At 52.7% G+C, this 16,790-nt stretch overlaps 3 protein-coding genes and 1 long non-coding RNA gene across 11 annotated transcripts in view; 1 reads left to right on the top strand and 3 right to left on the bottom strand.

Moving 5' to 3' along the window:
- Nucleotides 1-218: 218 nt before the first annotated feature.
- Nucleotides 219-1,533, bottom strand: ATP6V0E2 (ATPase H+ transporting V0 subunit e2). Its single transcript, XM_064372274.1, is given in 2 exon segments — nucleotides 219-1,428; nucleotides 1,431-1,533. Coding segments are annotated over 2 exon segments (324 nt in total). The 3' UTR covers nucleotides 219-1,207.
- LOC105710909 (V-type proton ATPase subunit e 2) lies at nucleotides 219-6,960 on the bottom strand. Of its 4 annotated transcripts, XM_012443440.3 has the most exons (5): nucleotides 6,459-6,960; nucleotides 4,766-4,813; nucleotides 1,958-2,026; nucleotides 1,658-1,757; nucleotides 1,461-1,548 (listed from the first exon to the last, which is right to left on the bottom strand). In XM_012443440.3, exons 1-4 carry the CDS (start codon nucleotides 6,650-6,652, stop codon nucleotides 1,688-1,690), a joined length of 381 nt encoding a protein of 126 aa, XP_012298863.1. In that variant the 5' UTR covers nucleotides 6,653-6,960; the 3' UTR covers nucleotides 1,461-1,548; nucleotides 1,658-1,687. The 4 variants fall into 4 exon arrangements, with proteins under 4 accessions (XP_012298871.1, XP_012298863.1, XP_064228336.1 ...); XM_012443448.3 differs by lacking the exon at nucleotides 1,658-1,757 and having other exon boundaries at nucleotides 219-1,548; nucleotides 1,915-2,026; nucleotides 6,459-6,954; XM_064372266.1 differs by lacking the exon at nucleotides 1,461-1,548 and having other exon boundaries at nucleotides 1,658-1,713; nucleotides 1,915-2,026; nucleotides 6,459-6,957.
- Nucleotides 6,961-7,234: 274 nt separating this feature from the next.
- LOC105710923 (uncharacterized) lies at nucleotides 7,235-13,566 on the top strand. 2 transcript variants are annotated; one of them, XR_001105930.2, is made up of 3 exons: nucleotides 7,235-7,401; nucleotides 8,152-8,275; nucleotides 11,030-13,566. It is a non-coding gene; the product is annotated as an uncharacterized LOC105710923 (long non-coding RNA). The 2 variants fall into 2 exon arrangements; XR_010341174.1 differs by lacking the exon at nucleotides 7,235-7,401 and having other exon boundaries at nucleotides 7,411-8,275.
- Nucleotides 13,567-16,275: 2,709 nt separating this feature from the next.
- The window catches only part of ZNF862 (zinc finger protein 862), a 32,122-nt gene continuing 31,607 nt past the window's right edge, over nucleotides 16,276-16,790 (bottom strand). For 2 of the 4 annotated variants that reach the window (XR_001105934.2, XM_021665265.2), the window contains one exon: nucleotides 16,450-16,591. Coding sequence is in view for 2 of the 4 variants with exons in the window: in XM_021665265.2 (XP_021520940.2) it covers nucleotides 16,512-16,591 (80 nt within the window). In the remaining 2 variants the exon portion in view is untranslated. Of the gene's footprint in view, nucleotides 16,341-16,449; nucleotides 16,592-16,790 lie in introns of those variants that run through there. The other 2 variants (XR_001105935.2, XM_021665266.2) reach the window with 2 other exon arrangements.

Consider the following 16,790-nt stretch of genomic DNA (forward strand, 5'->3'; position numbering starts at 1 on the left):
CCTGCACTGTCTTCCTGCCAGGCCTGCTTGGTTCTCTGCCGAATGTGGGCAGTCAGCAGGGGCCTGAATTTTCCTCCAGATCTCAGGAGAGTAGATGGCAGCTGCTGGGACCCTTTCCTGCTCCCCAGACCCACCCATCGAAGAAACAAGAATCAGGTGGGTCGGGGGGGACCTGCACCCCCTCAGGCAGAGGCCAGGGCTTTGTCACCAAACAGTAATCTTTTCATCACCGTTATTTATTAGACATGAATCAGGTTTATCAGCACAAGTCACACTCAGCACCGTCACCCCACAGGAGTGGCTACGGAGGCCGGGAGAGGGAGTTTTGGGGGAGGATGTCAATGGGAGGCCCTAGCCTGAGCCCTGAGCAGCTGGCCAGCCTGGATCCAGCATATGAGTGAGACGCATCCTATTCTCCTCCTGCTCCAAAGACAATGCCTGCTAAACAGGATGGCAGGCCTCATCAGCAGTCCATACGGAAGTGAGGCTGGTGTTTCTTCCCCTGGAGCGGCAGTGAGGACACGCCCCTGGCTGGGAGCCAGGTAAGGTGGGTGAACTCTGTATTAACCACACCAGGACCTCAGGTAAGCATGAGGGCAAGGCTGGAGAGGCCCGGGACCCCTGCGTGCTGCTTCCAACTCCTGCCAGGCCGGCACGCCCCCATTCTTTACCATCCCCGGCACAGAGCCCAGGGCCCAGGGGCAGAGGGTGGGGCTGGCTCAGGAGCAGGGCTGGGCAGCCCTGCAGAGCCACTCACACTGCCCCTTCCCTGTCTCTCATCCCAGCTCTGGTCACTTAGATGCTGCCATGAGAGGCTCTGAAATCCACCCTCGCTGCAACCCGCACAAACTGACAGGCTGGGGTGGGGGAGGGGAGAGATCTACTGAGGGGAGGCCCAGGTGGGAGGAGGTGGAACAGGATATTCTGAGGAGAGGCAGCAAAGGGTGCCACATCTAGGGCTGAGGCCATCTGGACCCACATGACTATGTTGCTTTTGTGTGCGAATGTTTCTCTACTTCAACATTTGCAGAAATTTCACATCTACATGTGTCAGAAAATCAACAAATAATTCCATGCCAGAGAAAAGGCATTCCTATAGCCCAGTAGAGGCCCCCAGTTCCCAGCAGGCTGGTGGCAGAGCTGCTGACTGGGCACCGACTCCCTGGCCTGGGCTGGAGCACCCTCTCCACGAGGACACATGTCCTCCTCAGGCTGGGCCGAGTCCTGGCATCTGCCCCATCTGTAAAGGGAAGGACCTCACCCCTACCAGCTCCCCAGCAGCATCTCCTCAGGAGAGAGGGCAAACCCCAGAGCAGTGTGGGTATTGGAGCGGGACGTCCCCTCAGCCGCTGCTGTGCTCAGGGCTTCCCAGGGCCCGGGCTGGCTGGGAAGACTGGGAAGACTTCCATGAACCAGGCAGGCCCTGCAGGCCGGGTCCCTGGGTGCCAGCAGGAGGGAGCTGAAGACCAGACACAGCTGTGCGGGGGAGGGTCCAGACGAAGGGGCAGTCAGGGACAGCGGAGCCACGGTCATCCCGAGAGCTTGCACCTGGAAAGCACATCACATGGAAGGGTCCTGGCCTCACAGTGGAGACTCTGCTCCCCTCGCCAGTCCCTGGAGAGCACCCTCGCCCCTGCCTGGATAGTCCTCAGCTTACCTTCTCCCTCCATCCAGGTTAGGGTCCAGGTTAGGGCCTCGCCTTGGGGTGAAGCGCTGTGAGGATGGGGGGCTCTGGGAGTGTGGTCCCCATTTCATTCCTGGCAGCCAACGCAGTGCCAAGCAGGAAGGGAGTCGATGCTCAGTCCCCTCCCCGCCTTTTTCCCCACAAAATAGATGCCTGAATCCCAACAAGAACTCACACCCTAGCCTTGTCTTTCCCCTCTTCCCCGCCCACACCCCTCACCCACACGGTACCTGGGTGGGGGTGGCAGGTCACTCCCACAGGAAGCGGACATACCAGATGGTCTCATTCTTCAGCTGGGGCCCAAACAGGGGGTTCAGCTGCGCCAGGATGGCAATGAGCCAGCTGCCGGGGACAGCAAAGCATGGTGAGCCTGGCATAGGAGGTTCCTCCCTTACCCACAGGGGAGGCCTGCAGCCCAGCGGATGGCAAGGCCTGTGTCCTCAGGGCACCATCCACACTCTGGCAGGCGCGTGGGGTTGGTATGGCACTTGTGGGTTTGGTTTGATTTGATGTTCAGTAGATCTATAGGTCAGCCCCGAGCTGAGGCTGGACATGGAATTAGGGAAGAGGGGAGGCAGCTTCGGGGGCGCTTTGGGAGCGGGTCCCCGCACTCTACAAACCAGGGAGTGATCAGGGCGGGCCTGGCAGGCAGCACGTCAGAATCGTCTCCTCTTAGGAGGGAGGTGAAGGAAATCCCAAGACATGAGGAGCTGAAGGGTCGGGGCCTCCTGCCCAGGCTGCTGCCAGGCCACCTCTGTTCTTCAGGCCAGGAAACCCTCAGGGACTTGACCCCCCGTCATCACTGCTGGACAGACGTCTGGGTGGCTGTCTGGCCCCGTCATTCATGACAAACCTCCCAACCTCATTTACCATGGTAGTTAGGAGGTCTCCACGCTCTCACAGTGCCTGACTTGGAAGGGCCCCCAAGACCACATTCACACTGCTTTGTCTGTTTCTGTGGGAAGGACTGATATTTTTCCCTTTGAATCCCCCACAGTAGCTAGGAGGGCCTAACGCCCAGGAAGCCATCAGAAATCATTACCTGCTTTACGTCAGCATTCTCTCCAAGTTTATGTTTCAGAAATATAATTTCTAGGCGTGACATTTTCTTAGAATGGCCCCACTTTTCTACCTGTATGCATCCAATTTGCAGCGTGTTTTCTGTTTCCCGTATGTTGATTCGGTTGGTATTTGGGATTACCCCACATCTTGTGTAGACCCTGTCTCCCCTACCCTCCCAGCCACCAAACCCAAGCCCTTCTGAGGCCTGGCCATGGGCTGATGAGGATATTTTGTCAAGCCCTGAAGGATCTAGAAATAGCATTAGAGAAAGGGCCTTAGAGATGCTCTGTCCAGGGAGAACTTTGAACAAACCATGTGTTTAAGTTAAACCATGTGTTAAGAGTCATCATTATTTCTAACACATTTAGTTTTTGTCAGTAGGAGGTATTATACATTTCTGGGTGCAGTGGCATGTGCCTGGAATCCTAGCTACTCAGGAGGCTGAGGTGGAAGGATCGGTTAAACTAAGGAGTTCAAGTACAGCCTTAGCAACATGGCAAGACCCTGTCCCTACAGAAAATGTAAAAATCAGCCAGGCATGGTGGCGCACAGCTATGGTCAAAGCTAGGCTGAGGTGAGAGGATGGCTTGAGCCTAGAAGGTTGAGGCTGCAGTGAGCTGTGATCCCACCACTGCACTCCAGGCTGGGCAACAGGGCAAGACCCTGTCAACTAACTAATTAATTAACAGCCAGGTGCAGCTGTATACACCTATCATCCCAGCTACTTGGGGAGGCCGAGACAGAGGATCATTGGAGCCCAGGAGTTTGAAACCATACTAGCCTGGTCGCAAGACCCCATTTCAATCAATCAATCAATAAAACATAAGGTAAAATAAGAGATTTGATTAATAGGAATAAAGAATCCATGACCTAATCAGATAAAACAGTTTTAACTATAACATGCATCAAATTTAAAATCAATCAAGTAAAGTTTTTTAAAAGTGGGTTTTGTCTATACATTTTGAAAAATCTGGTAGCTCTAAAAAGTATTCCAGTTGCTTTCAAAAGAATCTGTTACTTCTTAAAGAATCAGCATCTCATCACTTTACCTGGCCTGCTTTGATTGTTCTGAATTAAGAACACCCAACCATGCCAAGTTTAACCCATAAAAATAATGTACAAGACATAAGAAGATGGGAAACCCCACAGCCTTAGTGAAGCTTGATTAATCACGAGACAGGCCTCCCCACAAACTAGAACTTGAAATTATCTCTTGGTTGGCAGCCAGGATCATCCAAACATGGAGCACATGTGACAGCAGAATTCGGATGGATGTGGGGGCAGTTTTTTTTTTTTTGAGACGGAGTCCCGCTCTGTTGACAGGTTGGAGTGCAGTGGTATGATCTTGGCTCACTGCAACCTCTGCCTCCTGGGTTCAAGAGAGTCTCCTGCCTCAGCCTCCAGAGTAGCTGGGACTACAGGTGCATGCCACCACGCCCAGCTAATTTTTGTATTTTTAGTAGAGACAGGGTTTCACCATGTTGGCCAGGCTGGTCTCAAACTCCTGACCTCGTGATCCACTCACCTCGGCTTCCCAAGGTGCTAGGATTACAGGCGTGAGCCACCGCACCCGGCCTCTCACCTAATGGTTCTAAGCTGGCTGCACTCCAGTTACCTGAGGCCATTCATGAACAGGAATTCCCAAGTGCAGACATCAAGAGTTGTAATTTCATGGGTCTAGGGTGCAGCCTGAAAACTGTGTTTGAACAATCACTTCAGGGACCCAGTCAGGCACAGACAGCACTGAGGTGGCCCAACTCCTTCCTTGCCCAGGTGAGAAAACTGCAGCCCATGGGGGCCAGAACACTGCGGGTAGGGCCAGATCCAGAGCCCAGGGTTCATGACTGCTGACCTGCTCTCTTTCCCATTCCACACCACCTCCACTCCTGTTGTTTTATAGGTTCAGCCTTTCAAGAGGCGTTCACTATCAGGACAGATGGAAGAGCAGGCTAGGGTGAGGAGGAAAGGAGGGAGGACAAAGGAACTGGCTGATTTTGAGCTGGGGAGAGTAGTACTTACAAGAGGTAACAGCAGACGGCGGTGGCGACCAGCATGGTGATGATCACTCTGCAGCAGAAGAGGACACGGGTCAGGACAGATGCTGCCAGCACCCTCACAAGGCCTGGTCAGGGCCAGAGCAAGAGCTCCTGGTGTCAGCTCTTCTCCATTGGCCTTACTGATGCCTCCTGGACACAGGAGGCTGAATTCTACTCAGGGCAAGAATGGCAAGCCAGAAAATAAAAACTGAAAATGTCAACTCACGGAGAGGCCAACCTTGACCACATCCAAGTTGCCTGAAGAGTCCTTTCCTTCGGCCACGTGTGGTGGCTCACGCCTGTAATCCCAGCACTCTGGGAAGCCGAGGTGGGCAGATCACGAGGTCAAGAGATTGAGACCATTCTGCCCAACATGGTGAAACTCTGCTCTACTAAAAATACAAAAAAATTAGCCAGGCGAGGTGGCACGCACCTGTAATCCCAGCTACTCGGAGGCTAAGGCAGGAGAATCGCTTGAACCTGGGAGGCAGAGGTTGCAGTAAGCCGAGATTGCGCCATTGCACTCCAGCCTGGTGACACAGCGAGACTCCATCTCAAAAAAAAAGAGTCCTTCCTTTCATCTCCCTTCTCCACCACCTAGTATTTCTCCATCTTAACACAGACGTACAGCAGAAAGGCAATGCCCAGAGCTGCGTTTGTGGTGACCCACTGGGGAGTGGTCTGTGGAATTAAAATTCATGGGGCAAGGAGAAAAAAAAAGGCTAGAAGACAAGGCAAAAAGCAGGGAGACTGTGAGCCACTTCTGAGGCACAGTGAGTTGTTACAAAGAGAACGGGGACTAGCCCTACTCAAAGAAGACCAGAGACAGAAGCTTCAAGTGCAGCAAGAGAAATTTCAGTCAAACGGAAGCAAGAACTCACCAAGATTAGCAGGAGAGGCAAGACACGAAAATGTCTCACAAAGTGCTGTGGGATGCCAAGCCCTGCGTGTCTTTAAGAACAAAGGCAGCACTCATATGTCCAAGTAGCCTTTGGGCAAAGCTAACTCTAATCCAAACCAGGCCCTTGATCTCTGATCTAAAGCCCTGCAAGCTGCTGCTGGAGACGGGGGCACTCGATCCCTTTTTCAACATTACTAAGCAGCTTGTGCCAGTCCTGGCTGGGCACTGGGTAGACAATGGTGAATTGGACAAACTCCAGCCTCCGATAAGCAGAAACTGAAGAATGGCGTAGCAATCTGCTAGAGGACCTTCGAAAAATAACGCCAGCTAAACTATGTGCGATGCACTCATAGGTCTTTACCGCAGGTCCTCCTCATAGCAGCCTTTTAAGGCAGGAGTCGACATTATCTCCTTTTACCCACGAAAAAACTGAGGCTTGATATTGGCTCCAGGCCACGCAGCTAGCAAGGAGTGAAGAAACGGCGTCAGTGCCCACCCATGACCTTTACTGGCTGCAGGAGGGGTGACAGCCATCTCCAATGTCACTCTCCTCTTTACCTTCTGTATCTGCCCTCTCGCCCCACCTCCTGAGTGTTTCCGGCTCTCTGAGACCCAGGTACAGAGACCTCAGAGGAGGCGTCCGGGAGCCTGGCGTCCCTCCTGAGGACGCTGGCTGCTCGCTGCAGGGCAGGAAGCCAGCGCCCCAGGGCGGAGGGGCAAGCCCGGCCAGGGGCCCGATATAGAGAGGTCTCCAGGGCCTGCGAGCCTTCCTTACCCGCGGTTGGGTCCCTTCGGCACGAACCAGGGCCCAGCGATGCCGATGAGGCCCCAGAACGTGGTGAAGATGATGACCGGGAGGGCGAAGGAGTGTGCCGTCATGGCCGGGCGCGGGATGCCCAGGCGGGATGAAGGGCCGAGCGGCGGGCGCTGCAGATTCTCTGGTCCCCCGCTGGGCAGCGCGCTGAGCATGCGCCACAGGAGTCGCGCCCCCGAGGCGGTCAGTCGAGCCGGTTTGCGCACGCGCACCTCCTGACCCAGCCCGCGGAGCTGTCACTCAGGGCCTGCCTAGGAGTCCACTCGCTGATTGGCGGAGCTGGGCCACAGAACAAGAGAAATGCCGAGGTTGACGGGCGCGGCTTTCGAGGGTTTGCGATGTTGTTCTATGGTCCGTTTCGGTCCCGCGCCCGCATTGGCAACGTCACGCAGCGTTATTTTCAAAGGCCCCTGGAGCTTGGGGTCCCACCCCAGAGGTCCTCCGGGGCGCCCTCTGCCCGTCACCCGCCGCGCCGGCTTGGCCCGAAGCGCCCTGGGGACCCGGAGCCTGGGCCGCTTCGACCTTGACGGCCCCACGGGGGTCGGACGCGGGAGGAGCGGCCTCGCCCTCGGAGACGCAGCGGGAGGGCCGTCCCCGCCGTCTCTCTGGCCCGGTTCTCAGCCCGAGTTCTCCTCACACCGGGGACTAGTGGGGCGGCGGGCGCAAACCAGCGCCTGGGGTCGGGGGCGGTGCCGCCGGAAAGGCGCGAGAGCGCTGAGACGTTTGGGGGAAGGCGGGGCTTCGCCGGGACCGGAAGGTTTCGGTGGCTGGAAGCTGAATGAGGTTGGGCCGACCGCGCCGGCGTTCAGAGCCCCGGCGGGAGGCAAGAGTGCTGGCGTCCTCGCGGACATCCATCTGCAGCGAACCCGGCAGAGGCTTTGGGATTAGATCCCTGACTCCTTGGGTCAGTACCTACAGTTTGTTTAACTATAAAAATGGGATGGTCGTTCTTACCAGGTTGCTGAGGGGTTACATGAATAGGCATGTGGGAAGCACCTAGCGTAATAAGGCTCGGTAGTTTCTTCCATCAGGGCTGGAAGAGACCTCGGAGCCTGGATTCCTTCTTGAGCGTTTGGATCGCACATATCCCTTTGAGATAGGAGCCAGTACAGGGCCACACGGCCACAGACCTAGGCACCGACATCTTGCAGTGACCTAGGTGCCGCCATCTCAGAATAAGACCCTGAAACAACAACTTAGGCGCAACTGCAATTCTCAGAACTGTAATTTTCCATTGCTTCTATTTCCCCGTAAACCGCTGACCTTGGCTTCTGTACAGACTGCTTGCTTGCATAACCCCCACACTCCTGGAAACAGGATGTGGGTTTTCAGCTTAAAAACCCTGCTCCCTCTGAGTACGGGGCCACGGGTTGGAGAGACATGAGTCCTTCGTGGTTGCGGCAATAAAGACCCTGTAATTGATTTGGCCCTCTTTTGTCTTGGTGGTGATTTCTTGCTCGCTCAGTTACATTTGGAGGCCCCAATGAGATTTTCCATCATCACTCAGACAAAATCCCTGGAGTCTCGCCCAAGCGTCCACTCCCGCCCCAGGGATGTCTAGGAGAGGCGCTCCCTGAGACGTTCCAGGGCCCCAGAGTTCTGGCGCGTGGCGGAAGGGCGACTACTCGGCCGACATTCACCCAAAATTCCTCAGGGTCCCAGGAGCCGCTGGAGGTAGATCAGGTCTGGAAATCGGGGGACAGGTCCGTCAGGAGCCTGGACGTTTTCGTTAATCTCCAATTAGGCAAGCCTACTGTGAGACGTCGCTGGAGGCTCGGGTAATTCAGTTTTCGGTTGTCTTCCATAACCTGTGTGTGAGTATGAGAGTGAAAGGGTGTATGTGTTGTTCCACGGCTGGAGGGCTACGGGGCCTGTGTGGGCCTTCACCCTCGGTTCCACGGAGACGTCATAGGGCATAACGGTGATTCCCCTCCGCAGTGACCAGGCCTGGGGTTTATACAGGTACACCAAGATGCTCTGAAATATCCCTTCGGGGTGTGGCCGGGCAGGCGTCAGACTGGTCTCCCACGGGGGACACCCACTCTGTGTCTGTTCTCCTTTCATGTGGTCCTGTCTTCTTTGTGGGTTTTCTAGTTTTCTAAGACATTTATTAGCAGACCTGCAGTGGTTTAAACCTGCCTCTGTAGGGCCAGATGATGTTTTTAACTGATTAAATGACCATTGGCTTCAGGGGAGTTTGGCCGAGTTTTGGCCCCTAGAAATAACCTTGTTCTCCTTCCTCTTCTAAAATTCCGTCCTCGGCGACTCAAGTGTAGTTCTTCCTCTGTCCGTGAAAATAAAACACTAAAAGGTGGTATAAACTGTAGTAATAGGCTCCCCTAGGCCACCCAGATCAGTTTCCATACATTGACCAGTGGCTAGGCTTAGTTCAGCAGCCCCCTTCTTGGCTTAAATGCTGCATAAAGCATGCTGGGTTACAAGTTATGCTGGCGGGCCCTAAGAAAGCCCGTTTGGCACCAGCCATACTCCCCTCCCCAGCAGAAGATCGCTAATTACCTCCACCCTACTCAAGGCTCCCTGAACTGGGGCCTCAGCATCCCATCCCAGACAGCACCAGTAACCAGTTTTTGTCCGCCGCCACACACCCGTAGCGGGGCTCCACACCGGCGGTTCTTCCCCTCCGAGAGGTACCCCCAGCGAGAGGAGACAATTGGGGTCATCCATTCATTGTCCACATGCCCTTCTCTTCGAGTAATTTATACAACTGGAGGGTTTAACATCCCCGGTTCTCTAAAAGCCGCTGGCTTTGACAGGGCTCTTAAAGTCTGAACTCCAAACTCCTTGTCCCACCTGTGATAACTGGGTAGAATTAGGCAGGAAGCCCTTAAGGCCATCATAGGTCCAGGGCGAGGCACAGTAGAGGAGAACCAGGGACCAAAGTGAAGAGATTTTCCCCTTTGCCCAGCCCTAATGGGACCTCAATACCTCAGGCAGGGGGAGGTCACCAGGCTCTAAACACTTTTCACCGGTATCTTCTAGCAGGGATTAAGGGAGCGGCCAGGAGACCCACTAACCCTTCCAAGATAGGTACCATGACTTAAACAATTGCGAGCAGTCTTAAGAAGGTACACTCCCCTGTCACCAGACTTTATTGAGGGTCAGTGAGCACTAGAGGACAAGTTTAGTACCCAGTCAGCAGCAAACATCAGGAGGAAGCTTCGGAAGTGGGCTTTGGGACTAGAACAGAGTTTAAAATCACTGCTAACCAGACAACCTCAGTGTTCTATAATAAAGACCAAGAGGGAAAGGATGAGGGAAACGGGAGAGATCAGAAGAAGGCTGCTGCCCTGGTTAAGGCCTTCAGGCAAGTGGACCCCAGGGGCTCAAATACGGGATGGGCTCAAGCTATCCGCTGGCAACACTTGACATCAACTGTCCCCAGAAGAATGGGCCAATACCTTATCTGTACCTACTGTGCCAACGGGATCACTGGAAAGCACTCTGTCCCAGGGGGTAAAGGTCCTCAGGGCCTGAGGTGTCTAACCAAATGACCCAATGGCAGGACTAAAGGTGCTCAGGGCAAGCGTCAGCTCAAGCCATCACCCCCGACGAGCCCCAGGTAATGCTGACCACAAAGGGCCAAGTTAAGCTCCCCCTGGACACTGGCTTAGCCTCCTTTGTATTGCTCTCTGACTCTCCTTGTAACTCTACCAGCCCCAGTTCTGCCTCCCACTCCTAAGTACTCCACAAGTGAGAGCGACTTTGCTAAGGAACAAGATGTCACACGGGACCCCACAGGGTGGTAGATTTTGCCAGACCAAAGGATTGTGGTCCCCGAGGCTCTAGGATGGGCCCTAGTTGACACACACCAGGCCACTCACTTAGGACAGACCAAACTAACTGAACTGCAAAAAGCCAAGTATTATATGCCCCATTTGCATGAACTTGTCAGGGAGATCACTACTCGATGTGAAGTGTGTGCCCAAGTAAACCCGGGAGGGAACAGGTACACCCAGGTAGGAGTAAGACTCAGAGGGACTAGCCCTGGAGAGCACTGGGAAGTAGACTTCACTGAAATAAAACCTCCAGTAAATGGCTATAGATACCTCCTTGTGTTTGTAGATACATTCTCTGGATGGGTCAAGGCCTTCCCCACTAAGTCTGAGACTGCCCTGGTGGTTGCAAAAAAACTATTACAGGATCTTGTTCCTCAGTTTGGCCTCCCCCTAACGCTGGGATCAGAAAATGGGCCAGCCTTTACTGCACAAATTTCTCAGAGCCTAGCGAAGGCTCTGGGTATATCCTGGAAATTACACTGTGCCTATCGTCACCAGAGTTCAGGACAGGTTGAGTGAATGAACCGGACCCTAAAAGAAACCCTGACAAAGTTTATCCTGGAAATGGGTGAAAACTGGGTCAGCCTGCTCCCTTTTATCCTCCTCCGCGTCCCATGCACACACCATCAAAAAGCCTTCTCTCCTTTCAAAATCATGTTTGGTAGGCCCCCACCCTTACTCCCCAGGCCCACGGACACTGTGCATGCTGAAGTCCATAACCATGCATTCCTTAAGTCCTTACAGGCACTCCAGTCTGTTCAGTCCCCAGTGCACCGGCTCATCAAGGACACCCGTCCCACACCAGTGGACTTCGCAGACGAGCCGACACACTCCTTCCAGCCTGGAAACTCTTTCCTTGTTAAAAGATTCGCCACCTCCTGCCTGACCCCCAACTGGAAGGGACCCTACACAGTTATCCTGACCACTCCCACCACACTCAAAGTGGACGGATTGGCGGCCTGGATTCATCACACCCACATCAAGACTGCCCCACCAGAACGATGGAGCATCGACCACTCATCCCCAGATCCACTAAAGCTAAGACTTGTGCGCTCTTCGTGGTCACCACCCTCGCCACCTTAATCCGTGCTGTAAATCCCTATGGCAACCCCCCCTTACAATCCACCTACTATCAATGGGTCCTCACCGAGGGCTCCACTGGAGAATATGTTAGTTCCTTGACCGGGAAGGGATCCACCCTAGTCAACATAACCCTAAAGGACATTCCGAAGACCCCCATTACCTTCTCCCTAGACCTCTGTGCCCTCCTGGGCCCAAACCTGAATTTCAGAACAAGTGGAAGTGTAGCTGGGTGCGGCAGTTCAGGGGCGGAGCAACAACTCCAGACCATGGGGTTATATCTGTGCCCAGCATCCGCCCCACAAAAAAGATGGAACTGTGGAGACTTAAATGAATTCTTTTGCCCCCACTGGGGCTGTGAAACTATCTCCACTATATCAGGGTACACCAAAAACATAGACTCCTTCATCTCTTTTAACCGAGACTCTCCCCCATCCCCATGCTACACTGGGTCTTGTAACCCACTCAAGATAACTGTAACTACCCCAGATGGTTCATGGACAACGGGGCGAACCTGGGGTCTCAGGGTATATATGTCTGGGTGGGACATGGGAAACATTTTTACCATCCAGCGAGTAACCCTGCCCCAACCCAACCGCCCTATAGGACAAAATGTGGGGCTCATACAACACTCCCAAAGCCCTCCCTCAAACAACACAGACCCTCCTCCTTCACAACCCCAGTTCTAACCTCCCTTACAACCCCGACTACCCTCGCCTCCTCCTTCATAACCCTAGCCTTGACCGTGAAGGACATGAAACTGTTAAACTTGTCCTCAACCCACCACCTCCTCAATCAGTCTAACCCAGAGTTGGGAGCAGACTGCTGGCTTTGCCTGAACCTGCAACGGCCGTTCTACACTGGCCTAGCAGCCCGACTACCAGCAATCCTGTCCAGCTCCCCGTGCACCCTGACCATGCTCCACCTGACTCTGGGGGATCTGGAGGGACCCGGAGAGTGTTACTACTCCCCTGATTACAGTTTAGAGGACTCCCCCTATGAGCTATGTTGTAACACCTCTCATACCATAAGCTATAATGGAACCAACCTCTACTATCAGGCCCCCAGCACCACCTGGTTAGCCTGTACGTTTGGCCTCACCAACTGTATTTCCACGTTCCAAGTTAATCACTCCATACTCTGTACTCCAGTGCACATCCTCCCTCGGGTAAACATCTATGATGGTCAGCAGGGACTCAATCTCCTGGCCCCCTCAGACACAACCACCTGATGGAAGCGATTCCCCCTTGTCATGCCCCTGCTGGTGGGATTGGGCATTGCTGGCTCCACTGCGGTGGGAATATCAGCCCTCATAACCAGGGACCAAAACTTTAAAACCCTTTCTCAACACATAGACACTGATATAAGCCATTTAAAAAACTCCATATCTCAACTCACTGACCAGGTTGAGTCTCTAGCTGAGATGGTTCTTCAAAACAGGTGGGGTTTAGATTTGCTGTTCCTAAAATAGGGAGGTCTGTGTGCTGCCCTTAATGAACAATGTTGCTTCTATGCTAATAGGTCAGGCCTCATTCAAGAAAGCCTTTCCTTGGTCAGGCAGAATCTTGAGACCAGAAAACAACTTCGGGAAGCATCAGAAAGTTGGTATCAGAAAATGTTTTTGTGGTCACCATGACTCACTTCACTACTCACAGGTATGGCAGGGCCCCTGGTCCTGCTCCTACTAGGTCTCATGTTCAGCCCCTGCCTCTTAAATCAACTACTCAAGCTAATACAGGCCAGAATAAACTCAGAATGGTTCTAAGGACTCACTATGAGCCCCTGAAGCAAACCAGTCAGTCAGTACTGGTGGAGGAATCAGTGATTTGACTCATGTACTAAAAGACAGAGGGGAATGAGATAGGAGCCAGTACAGGGCCACACGGCCACAGACCTAGGCACCGACATCTTGCAGTGACCTAGGTGCCGCCATCTCAGAATAAGACCCTGAAACAACAACTTAGGCACAACTGCAATTCTCAGAACTGTAATTTTCCATTGCTTCTATTTCCCCATAAACTGCTGACCTTGGCTTCTGTACAGACTGCTTGCTTGCATAACCCCCACACTCCTGGAAACAGGATGTGGGTTTCCAGCTTAAAAACCCTGCTTCCCCTGAGTACGGGGCCACGGGTTGGAGAGACATGAGTCCTTCGTGGTTGCGGCAATAAAGACCCTGTAATTGATTTGGCCCTCTTTTGTCTTGGTGGTGATTTCTTGCTTGCTTGGTTACAACACCTTCTTTGGCAATCAAAAATCTCCATCTTCTGTAGAGATCCCTTTTACAGATCAGTGGCCTCCAGGCAGCATCTCTAGCAGGAAGTGCTACCCCAAGCAGCCGGCCACACATATTCCCTGGCTTAATGACATGGGAAGGCGCAGCATCCACGTGATGCAGATGGGAAATCTGCCTGTCCTTGCACTGACCCTGTCAGCGATGTGTGCTCCTGGCTGTTTTCTGAAAGCAAGAACCAGTCACATCCGCTCTTCCCTGTTCCCTAGTTGAGACCTCTGTATCTATTCTTTCAACATTCACGCAAGTTGGAGGCGGGTGTGGGGTGACACCAAAATGTTAGGTATAAAATACCATCCTAGCCTTCAAGGGGTTTCTAAAGTAGTTGAGGAGTGATATATTCCAGTAAAATCATAATGCTGGCCAGCTCATTTCTAAGAGCCCTGTGATCAAAGTAGCCAAATGCCCATTATGAGAATTCAGAGGGTGGAGAAATCAGGGAAGACTCCCTAGGGGAGGTGAGATTTTAGCTGGATTGTAAACAATGGTTATCATTGTCATCCAGAGTGTGTCTTGTTGAGAACACTGGCCTAGGATAAGGATAAGGTGCACTTGGCATCCAGGAGATAGAGTTAACAGGATGTCCACACAGGCCTTCAAAAAATCACCACGAAAGTTCGTAGCTCAAAAAAGATGAACTTTTCTGAATTTTGTTCAGGAAAAAAAAAAAATTCCTCTGTTTAAAATGACAGCTGTAGAGTGAAATGTAGTTCCTTCTTGCCTCGGCTCCTTTGTCTTGGCTTTGGCCAGAATCAAAAACAGTGCTGAGTCTGAGCAGCCATTCATGTTAGCTGCCTGTAGCTCTTACTGTTTTCCTTTAATGTCTTTGAAGTTTGATTTCTGTCCAATTTGCATGTGATTGCTAGTGTCATTTGTTTGGCAGCCTTGTGATAGTTTGAGGTCCATGAAGGGATTGAAACCAGGAACTGGCTCCTTTTCCAACCACTAAAGCCTCATCTGGGCCACAAGCTCTGGCTGTTCCCTGCAGCATGACTGAAGATGTGAGCAGCTCAGGGCTGGAGCCCCATTTCCAGGTGCAAACTGTTCACCTGATCAAACAGCTCCCAAACTAGAGTTCCACAGTACCACCTATTTATTTTCTTCTTCTTCCTTTTTTTTTTTATTTTTTATTTTTTAGATGGAGTTTCACTCTTGTTGCCCAGGCTGGAGTGCAATGGCACGATCTCGGCTCACTGCAACCTCCACCTCCTGGGTTCATGCGATTATCCTGCCTCAACCTCCCCAGTAGCTGGGATTACAGGTGCGTGCCACCACGCCCAGCTAATTTTTGTATTTTTAGTAGAGATGGGGTTTCACTGTGTTGGCCAGTGAACTCCTGACCTCAGGGGATCTGCCCGCCATGGCCTCCCAAAGTGCTGGGATTACAGGCGTGCGCCACCGCGCCTGGCCTCATTTATTTTCTTACAACTTTGCTTTTAGCTGAAAGGGATCTTAGAGCTCTCTAAGGCAATCTGCTCACTTTACAGGTGATAAAACTGAGACCCAGAGAAGTGAAGTAACTTGGCCCACACAGCTCATGGGTTAAAGAGCCAGAACGTAGGGCCGAGGCTTCTCCTTCCTAATCCAGTGACTCTGTCACACCCCAGCTCACCCCTAGGGCTTGTGCCCAGGCTGAGAATGGTATTTTCAGAGGCACTAATGTGAGGCAAAGGGCACGTTATCAGACACACCCCTGCCTAGCCCGGGCTGCTGATGTGGTGCTGTGCATTCCACTGGCTTCATGGTTCCCCTCTGCCCTGGTGGCTTCTGGTTGGTATTGGCGCCACTGACTGCACTGCCAGCTCCTCAGTGAGTGCTTCGGGGTGTGATTGACAAGTTTCCATGACATCTCCCAGGGAGTGAGGTCCTGATTTTGCTGACATCTCTATTATTCATCTTTTCATAAATTTGAGACTGACGAATTCCTAGAAAGGGTAGAAGCAGAAGGAGCCCCTGGAAGAGGCTCTTTAAAACTTCCCTGAATCTCCCCTAGTGCGAATGAACAGCAGCCCCGGCACACTTGAGGCTCTAGGAAATCACACCTCAGAGCCACAGACTATTGCAGACAGGGCCTGGTCGGAGTGAGGACAACAGCTCCGGATGTCTCTGTGTTTGCAAGTAAGGCCTGTGACATTGAAGGATGTGACCACCTACCTCCCACCCATTGTTCTGGTGACCATAAGGAGCAGAAGGAACTGTATCAGGATGTGATAAGAAGGAATTAGGAGCTGGGAGCCTCCCTGGGTGAGGACGATGGCCCCTTGCTCGTTTGCCATCTAATGGGGGTGTCCCTGGCCTATGGGGTCAGGGAGACCTAGACCCAGAGCATCGTTGTCTCTGTCACTGGTTGAGCCTATTTTTCCTTCAAGAGCCCCTGGCCATGGGAAAATGTATCATGACAACTGCAGTTTTATCAGCCCTTGGCACTCCTGAAGTTGCCCTGAAATAAACATTCCTGCTTGTATGCCAGGCCCTGCCTGTTTCAGAGCTCTCAGGTTTACAACTTACCGCCACTGTTCCAAATTGGTGGGGTGAGCCCAGAGCATTAAATGGGTGGTACAAGTCAGGCTTCAGGACTGATGCAGGTCTATGTGCACTCAATGTGGGTTAAGGGGTGGTCGGCTCTTTCTCCTTCTGGTGCGTGCTGCTGCCAAACAGGAGATCACCTGTAGACTTGAAAGGGAAGACGAGCTTTGGGTGAAGGATCCCAGCCTCCAACAGAAGCCAAAAGCTACCACTGAGCCAGGTTAAGTCTTGATGGAACACCTCTTGCACAAAGATCACCATGTTCATTGAGCCTTTAGTGCCTGCTGGGCTCTGATCAACCCATGAATCAGTATCTGATCAACTGCAGCTCTTACGTGGTTGATTCAGGTTCTGCACTTCTCTTTGTTTCTCGCCTTTGTGACAGGAGTTTGGGTAACCTGTGAGAAACACAGCCATACTGTAAACCTCTTGAGACAAGCTACACTGAGGGGACAGTCGGGTGAGGGCAATCAGGCGTGGCTCTTTCAGGAGGGCATGTCTCACAGCTGCAGATCTTCAGCTCTGACATGTTCTATCTCACAAGCCCTTTTCTGAAACCTCCATCATGTCCTTTCTGATTCTCTACGCAGGAGGAAA

Source organism: Aotus nancymaae, unplaced genomic scaffold, assembly GCF_030222135.1.
Source record: "Aotus nancymaae isolate 86718 unplaced genomic scaffold, 86718_ANA_hifiasm-v0.15.2.pri h1tg000002l, whole genome shotgun sequence".
NCBI lineage: Eukaryota > Metazoa > Chordata > Mammalia > Primates > Aotidae > Aotus > Aotus nancymaae.

Bases quoted from the DNA above. Each gene is read 5' to 3' on its own strand.
- LOC105710909 (XM_012443440.3), bottom strand. From the start codon at position 6,652: ATGCTCAGCGCGCTGCCCAGCGGGGGACCAGAGAATCTGCAGCGCCCG. The intron at 4,814-6,458 runs GTAAGGAAGGCT...CTTCTGCTGCAG, and splicing joins CCGAAGGGACCCAACCGCGG to AGTGATCATCACCATGCTGG. The intron at 2,027-4,765 runs GTAAGTACTACT...TGTCCCCGGCAG, and splicing joins GCCGTCTGCTGTTACCTCTT to CTGGCTCATTGCCATCCTGG.